Source organism: Ictidomys tridecemlineatus, chromosome 11, assembly GCF_052094955.1.
Source record: "Ictidomys tridecemlineatus isolate mIctTri1 chromosome 11, mIctTri1.hap1, whole genome shotgun sequence".
In the NCBI taxonomy this organism is placed as follows: Eukaryota; Metazoa; Chordata; class Mammalia; order Rodentia; family Sciuridae; genus Ictidomys; species Ictidomys tridecemlineatus.
The window spans coordinates 10,799,210-10,816,077 of NC_135487.1; the positions used below are offsets into that span (position 1 = coordinate 10,799,210).

The 16,868-nt window shown below is 49.6% G+C and overlaps 1 protein-coding gene across 1 annotated transcript in view; it reads right to left on the reverse strand.

Moving 5' to 3' along the window:
- Nucleotides 1-169: 169 nt before the first annotated feature.
- The window catches only part of Spata21 (spermatogenesis associated 21), a 29,418-nt gene continuing 12,719 nt past the window's right edge, over nucleotides 170-16,868 (reverse strand). The window contains exons 7-14 of the mRNA XM_078027746.1: nucleotides 16,556-16,730; nucleotides 16,182-16,270; nucleotides 13,632-13,769; nucleotides 12,233-12,304; nucleotides 11,994-12,111; nucleotides 2,176-2,351; nucleotides 1,168-1,345; nucleotides 170-664 (exon numbers count right to left, since the gene is read on the reverse strand). Coding sequence (XP_077883872.1) covers nucleotides 607-664; nucleotides 1,168-1,345; nucleotides 2,176-2,351; nucleotides 11,994-12,111; nucleotides 12,233-12,304; nucleotides 13,632-13,769; nucleotides 16,182-16,270; nucleotides 16,556-16,730 — 1,004 coding nt within the window. The 3' untranslated portion in view covers nucleotides 170-606. The remainder of the gene's footprint in view (nucleotides 665-1,167; nucleotides 1,346-2,175; nucleotides 2,352-11,993; nucleotides 12,112-12,232; nucleotides 12,305-13,631; nucleotides 13,770-16,181; nucleotides 16,271-16,555; nucleotides 16,731-16,868) is intronic.

Below are 16,868 nucleotides of genomic sequence, written 5' to 3' on the forward strand. Positions count from 1 at the left end.
TCAGCCCCTGGCCTCTTACCTTCTTAATGTGGCTGTTTGTTGAACCCAGGGGGATTACCTCTGCTCAGTCCCAGTGAGAGTCTCAGGTGAGGGAAGGGGCTTGGTGGTATGTGGATCTGGGGACAAAGGCTCCATTTCTTAGTACTTCAGGGAAAGAGACCCTGCATCCATGGGTTCTGTCAGGAAGATGGTGACTGGGGCCACTTCCTGCCCTTCCACGAGGCCCGTGACTTTCCCAGGGACTTGGCTTACATTCACCACTGCCTTTGTGGGGCTCTCAGTCCAAAGGGGAGACACTCGTCTGAAGAGGGCCCCACTGTGCATCAAGAGTGCACGGAGGCCAAGACTCGACATACCAGGGCACCTGCAGCAGGAGCCCCAGCCCCGGGCAGGGCTTGAGTCAAGCCTTGCCTCAAGCCTGAGGGGACTGGGAGGGCCTGGGAGGGAGGTGAAAGTCTGGGGACCTTCCCTGGCGCCAGGCACAGAGGCTGAGGTTCTTGGTGTTTATTGGCTTACCAGGCCATAAAAGCCAACTCCAGTAGCCACCCCTGCCTGATGGCCCATCTGTCTGCAGGCCTTGAACTGCTCCATCAGGACTCCAGAGGGTTAGTGGGTTCGAGCTGGCAGAGAGCCAAGCCACTTGCCACTGTCGGAGCTGTGTTCCCTGGGCAGGGGGGTGGGACAGAAGGGAGGTCTTTGGCTCTCTGCACAATCCTGCCAGGCTCTGTTGTCCCTGTGTGCTCAGGGGAGAGACCTGGAGGCGATGGAGCCAGCTATGGGACTTGGGCCTAACTCTTAAGTCCAGAGTCCTTTTTCTTCAAGGGGACCTGCTGCAAGAGACACACCCCTGCCCAGTTGCTATGCCTGCTATTCATAATTTAGAGCAAGGCTTGGGAGAAAAGTTCAAAGTTAAGTTTTCCTGTGTGGAAATGGGGTAGTGCCAGCCCAGGAAAGATGGTGGGTGTCACTGAGTGCTGGGCACAAGAAGGCTTAGTGCCCTCATCTACCTGGTACACAGATTAGTGCTTCCCCTCCTATTCCTCTCCCTTCTCCCTCGAGGAAGCAGTCCCCCAGGGATCACCTCTTGGAAGGTTGGATTTTCCAGGCCTTAGGCCAGGGGCCTCTTGCAGGAGGCATGACAGAGGCCCTGGCCCTTTGGACACCTACCTGCTTCCTTGAGGTCCTGACGGGAAGAAGAGGCTGCGGATGTCTGGGCTCAGGCTGCTGGAAGCACACTGGTCTAGCACATAGTGGTTGCCCTGCTTCCGCCGCACCATCTTCTTGTCCATCCGGGGACAGAGCGGGATGCAGGGCACCTGGGCATAGGGGCTCTGCAGGTTGGCAGCTGGTGAAGAAGCGGGCAGGAGAGGGAATGCTTTAGAGTAAGGCCAGCTAGGGAGGCAGGTGGACTCAAGTGAAATCCTGGTTTTGCTCAGAGCTGTCTGAGCCTCTAGACCAGAAACACTAGCAGTAGCCAGCTCACAGTTGATGACGATTTAAGGGGAGATAACTGCAAAGCATCCAGCTGGACACAGGCCCAGAGCAGACTAAGCACAGCTTTGAAAGGAGCAGATGTACTCCATTCTTGATGGGTCCTGGCCAAGGCTGGCAGGTGTGCGCCAGAAAAGCTGCAGAACTTCCAGCTATTGCTTGTCACACTGAGGAGCCTAATACATGATACCTGGGCAAAGGAGGCAGTGTTGCTCAGTGGGAAGAGCACAGGTTTGGGGATCAAATGTGGGTGTAAACCCATCCCAACATGCTATCTGGGAGGAATTGGGCAGATTGCTTAAATTCCTGTTTCAGTTTTTCTCTTCTGTAAAATGGGGCGAATGGTGCTCATGAGGATTAAATCTTGGCACATCTGCAGATGGCCTGTCACTGTGACTGACCACAGGGCTCAGTCAGTGATGAGCTGGGATTCCCAATCTCTATAGCTGCTCCCTTCCCAGTCTTGGCTCTTAGGAACACCTGTGCTCTGGGGTAAGGCAGGAGGGGAGGCGTCTGGAGCAGGGGTAGAGGCAAGGGACTGATCATCTGCCCAATTGCTGATGGACATAGTTAAGCCCAAGGTAGGAAAGCAGACCTCCCAGCTCCCTTGGGACATGGGCAAAGGAGGGAGGTGGGCAGCGGAGCCGAGCCCCTGCTCCAGCCTGGTGGGCCCAGGACCCTCACCATAGTTCTGTTGCTTTATCCTACTCAGGATCCTGAGGACCTTCCGCTCTGAGATTTCAAAGCTGTCTGCCTGCTGGGGGTTGTAGGGCAGCTTCTTGCGTGACCGCAGCCGGCCAATGGCTGAGTCCATCTCTCGCGCTTTGCAGGTGCCGTCCTTCAGCTTCTTCTGGTAGTAGCTGGGGAGGCAGTGTGGTTAATCCCCACCCCTCCTGAGCCCCTGTTCCTCGGCAGCTCTGGAGCCAGGCACACAGCCCAGGAGGCGGGAGACCTAGGTGGTTGAGTCCGCTGTGCCCTGCCCTTCCTGTCCGTGAGCAGTGCCGCCCTGCTTGGGCTCAGTGCCCCTGTGTAAGATGGGGAGATGTTTGTTGACCCTGTCACTCCAAGTTACTCGAATTCTCTGAGCTTCTGGTTTCTCCCGGGTTGGCAATGGCACACTCCATGTGCAGTGGGTCAGATGACAAGGCCTGTCAGGCACTTGCCACCAACTGTGCACAGAGAGCTTGGTACGTCACGCATGAGTTACCCATGGTTACCCATGGTTTTGGCCACTGATATCTTTACTTACACATGCAACTGCATATAAATGAGCTGCACAGTCCACTCCTGCTCAACTCCAGAAACCCTCGATCCTTAACTGCACCACCCCTCGCTGCTGTTACTTACCCACCAGAACCTCAGACACGGCGTCTTTCTTTTTTTGAAACTAAAGATTGAACCCACAGGTACTTTACCACTGAGCCTCAAACCCAGTCTCTTTTATTATTATTATTTTTTAGTTGTAGAGAAACACATTATTTATTTTTATGTGGTGCTGAGGATTGAACCCAGGCCTCACCCATGTTAGGCCAGTGCTCTACCACTGAGCTACACCCCAGCTCCAGTCTTTTATTTTTTATTTGGAGACAGGGTCTTACAAAGTTGCTGAGGCTGGCCTCCGACTTGCAAACCTCCTGTCTCACTCTCCCCAGTCCTTGGGGTTTCGGGTGTGCACCGTCACTCCCGACCCCGTTTCTTAGCTCTGTTTCTTGGCTTCTCAGTGCGCCGCAGCACCACTCATTCAGTAAATATTCACCGAGTGGCCACTGTGTGCTGCCCACAAGAGTGGTTGAGTGGTTGACCTCGCAGGGTCCCTGTGTCCTTGTCTCAGCCCCACTTGTTATTCCAGACACAGCCACCACAACCACTTCTGCAACAGCTTGTAGCTTTGCCCAGGGACGGTCCATAGGGCCACCTAAGTCCTGCCTGGGCTTCTCTGACACATGCAACCTACAGATACAGAGGAGTACATCGGGGGCCACTCTTGGCTAAGGAGTTAGTGGCTAAGGTTTAAGACTTTCTCCTTCCCCTGGGCCACCCTTTGTGGTTCCCCAGGACACACAGTGCACACCTGACCCAGTGACATGTCCTTGTATTGTCTCCCTCTGTTGCTGTCACCCCTTTTCTTCCTCCTTTCCTTGGAAACACTTCCCAAATCAGCTACCTGCATACAAGCCTATGGGAGAGGCAGACCATGTACAAGTGAAAACACAATACCACCAAGGAATGGTGGGCGCTCCGAGGAAATGGGAAAGGGCAGGGGGAGCGGTGGGGGGAGTTTGCTCCGGGTGGTCAGTGAGGGTGTCAGAGATGATGTTTGATCAGAATAAGGGGAGGGCCAAACCCAGTGGATTCCTGCGGAAATTCCTGCCAGTGATGAGGAAGAGCCCAGTGAGCCCTGGAGGCAGGAGTGGTTGAAGCCTGGTTTGTGGGGATGGGAAGAGTCATAGGCACAAAATGGCAGGGCCACGTCATCTGGCTTGATGGGCAGTGGTGAGGGGTGGGCATGCCTAAGGCTTCTGTTTTGGGAAGGCCTGGTGATTGGAGTGGCAGCTGTGCTTCAGCCTCTACCTGTCCCTTGCGGCCTGGACTCGGGATTTCAATAAACCTTACAGAAGATGGGAAACTAATCCACCAGCCTGTCATGGGGATGTGGGTCCAGACACCCAAAGGCAACCTGTAAGATGAAGCTTGACAGGACATGAGCAAAGTGTAACTTTCTCAGTCACAATGTTAAAGGAAACCGCCTGGCTCTCTTCTTTTCCGTTTCCTGGGGGCTTGAACTCAAGGTTGCTGATAAGTAGTTTAGCACTGACTTAGCAAAGGGTACAACAATACATTGGCAAGAAAATGGGAGCCCGGGCAACTCTGCTCCCGGCACGCTGCTCCCTCCACCGTCAACATAGAACTCCTGTCTCATTGAACTGTAGTCTATTGAGGCTTAATCCTTAACGCCCATACCAACCTCGGATTCTATACCCAGCTCAACTATGCAGTAAGTGAGGGCAGAAGAAACAAATTGGTAGTCATACGGAAATTTTAAAATGCTGGAGGACATGTCCTTCCCAATTGAAAGCATAAGTCAAAAAAGAAAGGCACAGTATACATCTAGAAGACAGATCTGACCTCCAGGAGAAGCTGGGGGGAAGGAAGACTGAAGCGAGGTCCCACCATGGCAGTTCAAATGCCTTAAGGGACAGCCAGTTCATACTGCATTACTGTGGCTTAACAGAAATTTTGAAGGCAGTGTTCTTCAGTGTCTTTCTAGCCCAAGAAAACTACCAGGAAAATATGTTCCCGTTTTAAAAAGGAGGAGGGAATATGTCAAGAAAGACATTCAGAGTGGCAGCTATTAAGAACACAAACAGCAGTAAATGTTGGGGATGTGGGGAAAGGCACACTCACACGCTGCTGGTGGGACTGCAAAAGGGTGCAGCCAATATGGAAAGCAAAATGGAGATTTCTTGGAAAACTTGGAATGGAACCACCATTTGGCCCAGCTATCCCACTCCTCGGTCTATACCCAAAGGACTTAAAAACAGCATACAACAGGGACACAGCCACATCAATGTTTAATTCAGCACAGTTCACAATAGCTAAACTGTGAAGCCACCTAGATGCCCTGCAGTGGATGAATGGATAAGGAAACTGTGGAATAAAATCATGGCATTTGCAGGTGAATGGATGGAGTTGGAGAATATAATGCTGAGTGAAGTTAGTTAATCCCAAAAAACCAAATGCTGAATCTTTCTGATATAAGGAGGCTGATTCATGTTGGGGTTGGCAAGGGGAGCATTTGAAGATTAGATGAAATCTAGACAGGGCAAAGGGGAGTCAGGGGAAGGGAGGGGGCAAAGAGTTTTAAGATGGTGGAATGAGATGTACACGTATGAAGACACCAATGGTGTGAGTATAGTTTGTATACAACCAGAGATATGAAAAAATGTGCTCTATATGGTAATATGAATTGTAATGGATTCTGCTGTCATATATAATTTTAAAGAAAGAAAAAGACATTCAGGAAATGGAGAATCCAAATAAGGAAAGGAATAAAATGCCTGGGGCGCAGCAGAGTCCTGGGTGCCAGGCAACTCTGCGCCCCGCACCCTGCTCCCTCCCAGCAAGCCTGAAGTGCAACTTTTCCTGAAACAACAGGAATGGCTATTTTTTTTTTTTTACTGAATTGAACCCAGAGGTGCTCTACCACTGAGCTATAACCCCAAGCTCTTTTTATGTTTTATTTTGAAACAGGGTCTTGCTAAGTAATTGAGGCTGGCCTTGAACTTGTGATCCTCCTGCCCCAGCCTCCCTGAGTTGCTCAGTTAGGAATAGAATTCCTTAAACATGATTTGAAAAAAAAGAAACTCCAGGGAAGATATCAGAAGATTGCCAATGAGTACAAAGAAAAAACAAGGCAATTATCAACTCAGAAAGTAAGAATAACAATAATAAAGGAAATTAAATCATAGTGCAAACGGAGCATCCCTAATCCAAATATCCAGAATGGCCCAAAATCTGCGACTTTCTGAGAGTCAGCACGACATCACAAGTGGAAATTTCTACTCCTGTCTTCACACAACAGGTCACAGTCAAAACACAGGTGCACCAAAAATATCACATAAAACTGGGACTGGGGGTGTAGTTCAGTACTGGAGTGCTTGCCTAGCAAGTGCCTGGTCCTGGGTTCCATCCCCAACACCACCTTAAAAAAAAAAAAACAAAAAAAAAAAACCCACAACAATTTAATGGTGTGATCCCGAATTAGGGGGGGGGGGGAAAACCTGTAAAGGGCATTGGTGAGACAACGGGAAAAATTTGGAATGAAAACTGAAAATTAGATAATATATAGTATTGTATAAATGTTAAATTTCCCAAAATGAAAAGATATTGTGAATATGTAAGAAAATGTCATTATTAGGAAACATATTGAAAAGATCAGGGGCTCGGGGACATGACATGTTCAGCTCAAATGGCTGAGAAAATATATATAAGAAAGAGGATGATAAAGCACTTGTGGCAAAATGTTAACTACCGGTAAATCTAGAAAATGCAAACCTTTAAGTTTATAAACAAGTCTTCTGACGTTTATTGTAGCTGAATACAAACCCTAATAGAAGAACGTGAACTACCGATCAAATGGAGCCTTAAGAAAATAAGGAAAGGGCTGAGGATAGAGCTCAGTTGGTAGAGTGGTTGCCTTGCATGCGCAAGGCCCTGGGTTCAATTCCCAGCACCACAAAACAAAAGACCTCAACAGTAAGAAAACAGCTTGATTTTAAAAATCAATTTAAAAAAATAAGGAATAGAAGACTTTAGACCAATATGTATGAAAACTAGAAAAACTAGTTGAATTCCTATAAAAATATAAATTACCAAACCTAGCTCAAGAAGCAATAGAAAACCTAGTCATATAACTATAAAATAAAGTAAATCAATAATTTGATTTTATAGTAATTTATTAATTATTTTTGTGTTTCTGGGATTGAACCCAGCAACACCCTTAGCACTGAGCTACATCCCTGCCCTCCCCTGCTTTTTTAAAATATTATTTTTTACTTATAAGTGGACACAGTATATTTTATTTTTTTGTGGTGCTGAGGATCAAACCCAGTTCCTCATGCATGCTAGGCAAGTGCTCTACCTCTGAGCCACAACCCCAGCCTGATCCCTGGCCCTTTTAATCTTTTAATTTCAATAGTAGCTGTCCCTAAGTTGACCAGGCTATCTTGGAAGTTGTGATCCTCCTGCCACAGCCTGCCTAGTCACTGGGATTTGGGACATGAATCAATAATTTTACATCATGCAGAATGTGTTGGCGCCCGCCTGTACCCCTTGCACTACGTGAGGTTGCTAGGGCTTGCTAGAGAGGTTGAGAGCCGAGGAGACATACTTGAGGTTGACAGTGGATTCCAGTCCAGTCCCAGTCGTAAACCTCAATCTACTGTCAATAGCAGCGCCCAGAGCAGCCAGCCAAGATACAGAAAAGCCACGTCCCAGGAGGAAGGCCCATGCTCCAGAGGAGCAGATGGTAGATCTGTTTGATTTCACAGGCTATGTCGTCATAGTTACTCAACTCTTGTCATTGTAGCTTGAAAGAATTCATAGATAAATAAAAATGAGGTAGCCTGGATGTGGCCAGTGGCGCAGAGTTTGCTGATCTCCTGCCCTGGTATAAGGTCTCCTATAGGCCTGACCTAACAGGGCTGAAAACCAAAATCCACAGGAGAAAGGTGGGAAGTGAGTCTTATCCATGAGAGGCTCAAGGAAACTCTGGTTTTTTTCACAAGTATGTTCTCATGAAGAAAGAAACCAAGCCTACACAAACAAAAGTTTATCAACCAAAATGTCTAGGATATGGCCCCAAACACAAAACATCCATTTCAAAGAAAAAAAGTACCAGAACTCTTCCTGAAAAAGAGCCAATGGCAGGCCTACTAGACAAAGACTTGAAAACAGTCTTACCAGATGCTCAAGGAACAAAAGAATGGCATTAACATCAAGAAAATCATGTATGGCCGGCCAGGTGCAGTAGCACACAACTGTAAACCCAGCGACTCAGGAGGCTGAATCAGGAGGACTACAAGTTCAAGGCCAGCCTTAGCAATTTTTTGAGGCCCTATCACAAAATTATAAATAAAAAGGTCTGGTGATGTAGCTCAGTGGTAGAACCCCCAGTACCAAAAACCAAAATCAATGTATGAACAAAATGGAAATATCTCTTTGTGTGACATTTGCATGAAGACCACAAAAAGCAATGGAGTCCTGGCACAGATCAAAGAAGTGCCACTGCTGGGTAATCCCAGTGGCTCCGGAGGCAGAGGCAGGAGGATGGCAAATTTGAAGTCAGACTCAGCAGCTTAGGGAGGCTCTAAGCAACTTGTTGAGATCATGTCTCTAAATAAAATATAAAAAAAGGCTGCAGATATAGTTCTGTGGTTAAGTGTCCCTGAGTTCAATTTCCAGCAAAGGAAAAGCAAACAAACAAAAAAAAAACAACTGGGGCTGGGGATGTGGCTCAAGTGGTAGCGCGCTCGCCTGGCATGCGTGCGGCCCGGGTTCGATCCTCAGCACCACATACGAACAAAGATGTTGTGTCCGCCAAATACTGAAAAATAAATATTAAAGTTCTCTTTCTCATTCTCTCTCACTCTTTCTTTAAAAAAAAAAAAAAACAACTATGGCTATTTATCCTTAAGTATTTAACTGATTTTTTTGTGTGTGTGTGTGTGGGGGGGGGGGCTGGGTTTTGAACCCAGAGCCTTGTGCATGCAAGGCAAACACTTTACCAACTTAGCCATATCCCCTGATATTTTCTTATAAATTAAGTTAGCCCATCACTTCAAGTTAAACAACTGACAGCATTTGTTGCTTATAATGACATTTGCATTTTTTATTAAAACAATTTTGAGAATATATACACAATCATAGGCATATAAAATTCATACATAAAATCATTTGTAGTACTAAAAGTGAATGTACCAAGGCAGGGGATACAGCTCAGAGGTATAGCACTTGCCTAGCATACTCAAGGCCCTGAGTTCAATTCCCAGTACCAGAAGGAAAAAAGAAAAATGGACTATAGCCAGATATGACATTTTGGGTACTTAATGATGTGGCTAGGCACAGTGGCACAAGCCTATAATATCAGTGACCCGGGAGGCTGAGGCAGAAAGATGACAAATTCAAAGCCAACCTCAGCAACTTAGCGAGGCCCTAAGCAACTCAGCAAGACCCTGTCTCTAAATAAAATATAAAAAGGTTGGGGATATGGCTCTGTGGTGGAGTGTTTGCCTAGCATGTGTGAGGCACTGGGTTCGAATCTCAGCACCACATAAAAATAAATAAAATAAAGGTATTTTGTCCTCAAAATACTCAAAATATATATTTAAAACATTTTTTTCTTTTTTTTATTGGTTGTTCACAACATTACAAAGCTCTTGACATATCATACTTCGAACAATAGTTTCAAGTGAGTTATGAACTCCCATTTTTACCCCAAATACAGATTGCAGAATCACATAGGTTACACATTCACATTTTTACATAATGCAATACTAGTGACTGATGTATTCTGCTACCTTTCCTATCCTCTACTATCCCCCTCCCCCCTTTTGTTTAGATTTTAAAAATTAATAAAAGGGGGTGCTGGAGCTAAGTGGTTGAGTGCCTCTGGGTTCAATCCCTGGTACAAAAAAAAAGTCTGCTGATCAGCTTAGTGGCAATATTAATATATAGATGTAATATATAATTATAATGAAATGTGTCAACAGTTGGAAGATACACATTTTCCAAATGACCAAGGCATACCATTACAGAAACATTCAGAGGGGAAGATCCATTCAAACCACAAGACAGATCAAAAGATTTTGATTTAAAAGAGTAAGAAAAGGGTCTGGGGTTGTGGCTCAGTGGTAGAGTGCTCATCTAGCATGCATGAGGCATTGGATTTGATCTTTAGCACCACATAAATATAAAGAATAAAGATATTGTGTCCATCTACTACTAAAAAATAAATATTAAAAAAAAGTAAGAAAAGTTCATGGATTCAGATTCTGCATTGCAACTAACCTTTGGTGCTACCCTCAAGTTTGGTATAGTGTCAAAAAATATCCACTTGAATATGGCTGTTAAGTGAAAAAGTTATTACAATCCTTTCTTTTTCAGTTACATCTTGCATGAAGGTCAGATTTTCTTCATAGCCTTAACCAAAAGAAGTAATTGTGACAATTTTTTTTTTTTTTTTGGGTACCAAGGATTGAACCCAGGGGCACTCAACCACTCAGCCACATCCCCAGCCCATTTTTCATTTTTTATTTTTATTTTATTTTATTTTTTTTAAAGAGAGAGAGAGAGAGAGAATTTTTAATATTTATTTTTTAGTTCTCGGCGGACACAACATCTTTGTTGGTATGTGGTGCTGAGGATCGAACCCGGGCCGCACGCATGCCAGGTGAGCGTGCTACCGCTTGAGCCACATCCCCAGCCCTATTTTTCATTTTTTAAATTTGAGATAGGGTCTCAGTTAGTTGCCTAGAGCCTTGCTAAATTGCTGAGGCTGGCCTTGAACTTGCCATCCCCCTACCTCAGCTTCCTGAGCCATTGGGATTACCCCAACCTAGCTGCAGAAGCAGATTTGTATGGGTTTGTTGATTTTTGAACCCTGAGTGATAGTTACATATAGTTACATGGACTGGGCCAAGAGGTGCTGCTTGCTTCAACATTCTTTCTTTTTCTTTTTCTTTTTTTTGTACCAGGGATTGAACTCACTGAGCCACATCCCCTGCCCTATTTGTATTTTATTTAGAGACAGGGTCTCACTGAGTTGCTTAGTGCTTCTCTGTTGCTAAGGTTGGCTTGAACCCGAGATCCTCCTGCCTCAGCCTCCTGACCTCTGGGAGTACAGATGTGCACTGCTGCGCCTGCCCAGCCTGCTTCAACATCATTTCTGTGGGTGACTGGAAAGAGCTTCTGAATGAGATTAGCATTTGAGTTGGTGGACTGAGTAGAGCAGATGCCCCTCCCCAGGGCAGTGGGCCTTATCCAATCTGTTGAAGGCCTGAATAGAACAAAAAGACTCAAGAAGAACGAATGTGCTTTCTCTGCCTGTTTTTGAGAGAGCCAAAGTCTTTCCCTGTCTTTAGACTTGGTTCTCTTGGCTCTTATGTTGTCACTCGCATTGAAGAGTTGAGGAAATAGGTCCCCGTTCTACAGATGAGCAAGTGGCTTGCCCAGGGCTGTGGGGCCAGGGAGAGGCACAGGCAAAGCCTTTCTCCCTCCCACTGGGCCCCAGGGCTTCCTCTGGTACAGCTTTAAAAACTCTGTGTGGAGCACTCAGCACCGTGCATTTTGCATTCTGATCTCATTTGATCCTCACAGCCGCCTCTGTTGAAAGCTAACATTTATTGAGCATCAACTATTAAAATAAGATGAGAAACAAAAGATGAGATGAGAAACAAAGGATCGGGGTCCAAAACTGGTATTTGGAGATCAAGGGAGCCTTTCCACTTTCACCCTTTCCTTCTAGCCCTGGATGTTTGAGTAGCTTTTATGTGTAGCCATCTCTTCCTTAAATGCACCACTGCCCCCCCACCCACCCTCCCTGGGTCCTCTGGCAGGGTCCATCTGATTCCTTTGCTGAAATTGCTTTTACAGAAAAGAATTCTTCCTGCTGAAGTTGCGGAAATAGGAAGGTGTGAGGATGGGACTACCAGTCGCCATTCTTCCCACTTGGAGAGAGCCTAACTCAGCTTGAAGCCGTTGCATAGAAAAGGAGAGATGGAGAGATAAAACCTTATCAATAACATTTGTTCTCCTGGATCCAGCCATTCCTGAAGGCCCAACCAGTTATTTGAGCCAATGCATTCCCCTGTTGCTGAAGACAATTTTCTTTGAGTTTCTTTTGCTTGCAACTAAGAATCTTAACAGGGTCTTAACACTGCCAAAACACTAGATTGTCACCTTTGTGTCCACAACCCTCCTCCCCAACAAACAGCCCCACTCACTTTGTGATCTCCTCTAAGGCTGCCTCGGGCAAGGCCAGCATCTCCACCAGCAGAGACAGGATCTCAAAGAGCAGAGTGTGGGGGTTCGGGGGAGCCATGTTCGCCAGGGCATTCTGTTCTGGGGACATGGGATGGTAGCTGCCATTACCACTGGGTGGCCCTGGATACTGCCCCACCACCACGTCAGCCTCTTGGGTCCCCTCTCCAACTCTAAAGGCCCTGGTTCCATCCCTACTCACCCACAGAGCAGAAGAAGCGTTTGCTGTCTGTCATCACAGCCAAGAAGTCTTTGAAGTCCACATGACCGTCTCCTGTGAAGGCCAGAAGAGGGACAGGGTGGGCGGGGCCCAGAGCGCGTCCAGACAGCCCAACGCAGGCACAGTGACCCGCAGGCACTCAGTGGGTCGGATTATAAAAGTAATGGGCCTTCACTGCATGGTGTGCATAAGGAAGTAGAAGGCTACGAGGAAAACCTCCTGGGGTAGAAGCCACTACCATTTGTGCTTTGAGTTCACATCCCAGGACTACCTCTTCCTACCCAGGTGACCTTGGCCAAGTCTCTTAAGCCCAGTAGCTTTCGTTTTCTTTAGAGTGCAGATAATCATAATACCTGTCTCATGGGCGATAAAAACGAAGTCAAGTGCTTAGAACAGGCCATGTATATGTTAGATGCTCACTAAATTCCAGTGACTATTATTGTTGTTACTGAGAGCTTGTCACTGCACAAGAACACACACCCATGAGATTCCCCCCTGGGCCTTCAGGTCCCTGCAAGGATCCCCTTGTCACCTGTGTCCAGCCTCACTCTGTGCCAAGCTCCCAGGCACTACCAACCTGCTTTCCCAGGGAGCCACTTTGTTCCTTGCCCAGGGCCTTTGCACATGCTGTATCCTCTGCCTGGACTCCTCTTCACCACCCTGCAACTCTACTCATGCAAGGCGAGCACCCTACCAACTGAGCTGTTTCCCCAGCCCAATGCCTCTTAACTTTTATCAGCCCTGGCCCAACAGCACTGTGTCCGTGAGCCCCTTGAGGGCTGCAAGATGAGTCCTACACGTCTTTTTATCCTCAGTGCCCCAAATAGAAACGGACACACAGTAAGCACTTAGTGAATACTTACTGGATGAATATATTAGCAGTTACTGTCTCCCATACCCTGTGCTCAGTACTTGGCCTGGGTTATGCAAAAGCCTGATGAGACAGGGACCGTAATCAACCCCATTTTACAGAAGGAGAAACTGAGGGTTCAGGAAGTTCCGTGACTTGGCCAAGGTCGCACGGCTGGTAAAGGGAGTGACTGAGCAGAGGAGGAACACGTGGTGGAGCTTGCACTGGAAGCTGAAGGGAAGAGATCCCGAGATCCCCACCACCCTGGGTCAGGAGTAGGTTTTGGTCATCTTTGGGTCCCCAGAAGCTGGCACTGAACAGGTGCTCAGGGAGCCTCGGCTCCTGGCACCAGGATCTGCTACCTAATTTGTGGGATCCAGGGCTCAATGAAAATGCAGGACAGGGTCCCCTGCCCAAGATGTACAGAGAATAGCTAGATTGTCACAGTGGCGCCTTAAACCAAGCACCCATCCTGCAGGCGCGGGGCCGCGATGCGCCTGCGCGGGCTCTCAGCCACAGCCAGCTCCTCACCGTCCACGTCGGCGCTCATCAGGACGTCCTCCACCTGGGCCGGCGTCAGGGAGAAGCCCACCAGGAGCAGCATGTTCTTGAGGCTCTGCGCGTCCACCTCGCCAGGGCCGTTGAAGATCTCAAAGTAGCTGCGGAAGGCTGTGAGGAGAGCAGGTTACCCGGGGAGGGGCACCCCGTCTTTTTCAGACACCCTCCTGCCCCAAGTCCTCTACTACCGTGAACAGATGAGGACAACGATAATTAGAAGAGCAAAACTCGGGTGGACACCGAGGCCCAAGCTGTAAGCCAAATCAGGAGGCCAAGGCAGGAGGATCACAAGTTCAAAACCAGCCTCAGCCACTTAAAATAAAGAAGGGCTGGGGACTCGTCTCAGTGGTTAAGCACCTCGGGGTTCAATTATGGATACCAAGAAGCCAGGATGGCAAAAACTCATCTCACTGGTGACGTATTTGGTGACAGGAGCACCCCTACCCTCCTTCAGGACACTTTATGCCATGCCCAGGTTCTTAGTCCCTCCGTCGTCCTATGGAGCAGAATTCTGACTCCCTTTGTAAAGAGGGGAAACTGGGCCCAGAGGAGGGGTGACTCCTTTTGAGTCTAAGCCTATGTCCTTGAGTTGGTGTCTGCACTCCTTTGTGTGGAAATGGCTTCCAGGGTAGCATCAGTGTTCTGGGCCAGAGCAAGGGACAGGAAGCTCACCGAGAAAGTCCCAGAGCCATGCACACTGAGAGGAGAGGCCAGAGGGGTCAAGACGGGCAGCCTCGGGCCTCTCAGCCTGTAGCAGAGCCCGGTCAGCAGAGCCTGGTCAGAGAGCCTGGTGACTGGCTCTGTCATTGAACAAACTGGGCTGCTGCTGATGGCTGAGCTGTGTCCCCAAATTCACATGCTGAAGTTCTAACCTCCACACACCTCACCTTGTGACTGTGTAGGAAATAGAGCCTTTAAAGAAGGGGTTAAGTGAAAACGAGGTGATCAGGGTGGCGCTGATCGGATCTGATTGGTGTCCTCACAGAGCAAAAGGAAATTCGGACACACAAGGATCTTGGGGATGTGCATGCACAGAGGGAAGGCTGGGGAGGACACGGCAAGAAGGCAGCCACCTGCAAGCCCAGGAGAGAGGCGTCGGGGACACCAACCCAGCCTTGGACCCCCCAGCCTCCAGGACTGTGAGGAAATAAATGCCCTGGGGCCAGCCAGCCTGGGGGTACGTGGGTTTGGTAGCCCGAGCTGACCGATGCAGCTCCACAGGCAGGTCGCCATCGTCCTGAGCCGTGGTTCTGTGTCTTGTGTGATAGGCAGAAGCCCTCCTGGGGCTACTTTGTGACTGTATCACTGTATGCTGCAGGTGCCCAGCAGAGGTGAACCATGGGAAGGGGATGGTGGGGACAGGGTGGGGTGAGCTGGCCTGCCCTGGCAGACACCACAGGAAGGAACAGAACAGCTCCCAAATCAGAAGTGAAGGTTCAGAGTGTCCCAGGACGGCTGGGCGTAGGTCAGGTTAGGACACCTGCTCAGCACATGCGCCTTGCCGTCCCCAGCACAAAAACTAACCAACAAAACTCAAAATGCCCAGTGGCTTGAGCCACTGGAGCAGAGAAATCACCTCTTTCTTCCCCAGACAGGGACTGATGGTCGAGGTGGGAACCCTGAGCCTCCGTGTCAAAACCGCAAGTTGTTCGTGACAACTCGAGGAGCTGGGTCTGTGCTTGGAAGAGGACCCCTGCTAGGCAGTGATGGGTAGCTATGGAGGTTTGTTTTGTTTTTTTGGGGGGTGGGTGGTACCAGGGATTGAACTCAGGGGCACTCGACCACTGAGCCACATTCCCCAGCCCTACTTTGTATTTTATTTAGAGACAGGGTCTCACTGAGTTGCTTAGTGCCTCACTTTTGCTGAGGCTGGCTTTGAACTCACCATCCTCCTGCCTCAGCCTCTCAAGCCACTGGCCGGCTAGCTATGCAGTTTTGATGCTAAAAGGACGAGGTCATTGCCCTGGAGCCTATGACAGCATGTGAGGAAGGCAGGGGGAGGGCTGCTTTGTCCAAGAGGGTCCCACACTTTGCAAAGGAAGACAAGGGAGGAGGACGCACACCTGTTCTTTTAAGATGTCAGGGGTCGAGGTACCGCGGCCCAGCCCCACGGACAAGCCGAGGGCACAGGTGACTTCCAGGGCGGAGCTTCAGAGCTTTTAAATTTGGGGGTGGGAAACGGGGACCTGTCTAAGGCAGGTGGCCTTGTCGATGGAGAGGGACTGTCTAGGATAGGCCGGGGCCTGGGAGCACTGTGTCCCGCCCGAGCTTCCTGCCAAGAGGACAATTAGAGCAGCTTGGGGTGAGGCCACACAGCCTCTGAAGCCCACCGGGCTCTGCAGGACCTCGTCCCCCTGGAGCTGGCAGAGCCCAGACCTCAAGTCAGAGAAGTCAGTGGGCACAGCGCTGCGGGCTGGGGCCACCTCCCACGCCCCTGTGCCCAGGCCACCTGCAGATAACCCCGGGGCCCCACCCAGGGCCGTGGGGCTTGGGGGCAGCAGTACTGGGCCTGGGAGTGCTCACCTTCCTCCTGCTTCTGGGTGAGGTGCTCCTCCGACCACTCCTCGCAGCTCTGGTACAGCTTGAGGAGGTTGCGCTCCTCCAGCTCCTGCCTGCGGAGCACTGGATGTTGCCACTGCGGCGCAGGGCCACCGCCAATGGCCATCGGAGGGGGAGGGGAAGCCAGGACAGAGGGGGTCATGGCAATAGCCCTGCGGGGTGGGGGCAAGAGTGACGGGAACAGGAGCCAGAGGGGAGCGAGGCCGAGGGCGAGGAGGACCAGCCGGAAAGGAAACAGAGACCAGGGGGACACGGCTGGGAAGTACCCAGGGGACAGCCTAGGAGGGAGCAGGCAGGTGCAGAGACAGGGACGAGGCCGGGGCTGGGGTGGCGCCTACCGTGCCTTGGTGTAGCTCAGGCTCCTGTCGTTGCTCTGGGGCAAAAGCTCCGGCCGCCTCCAGCCCAGGTCCATGGTGGGGACCGGCAGGACTGGGCAGGGCCCAGTGGCGGGGGCCAGGGCGCCCATGGGGGCAGGGCTCGATCCTGGGGCCATTGGCCGGGCCAGGGCGGGAGCTGTACCCTCACGCAGAAGCAGTCAGGAGCCCGGAGGAGGCTGGCGGGGGCCCAGAGTCACTGGGATACGCCTGGCAGGGCTTCATGAAGGGCCTGCTGGAGTGGAGGAGGAGGAGGCCACCCACCCGGAGGACCCCG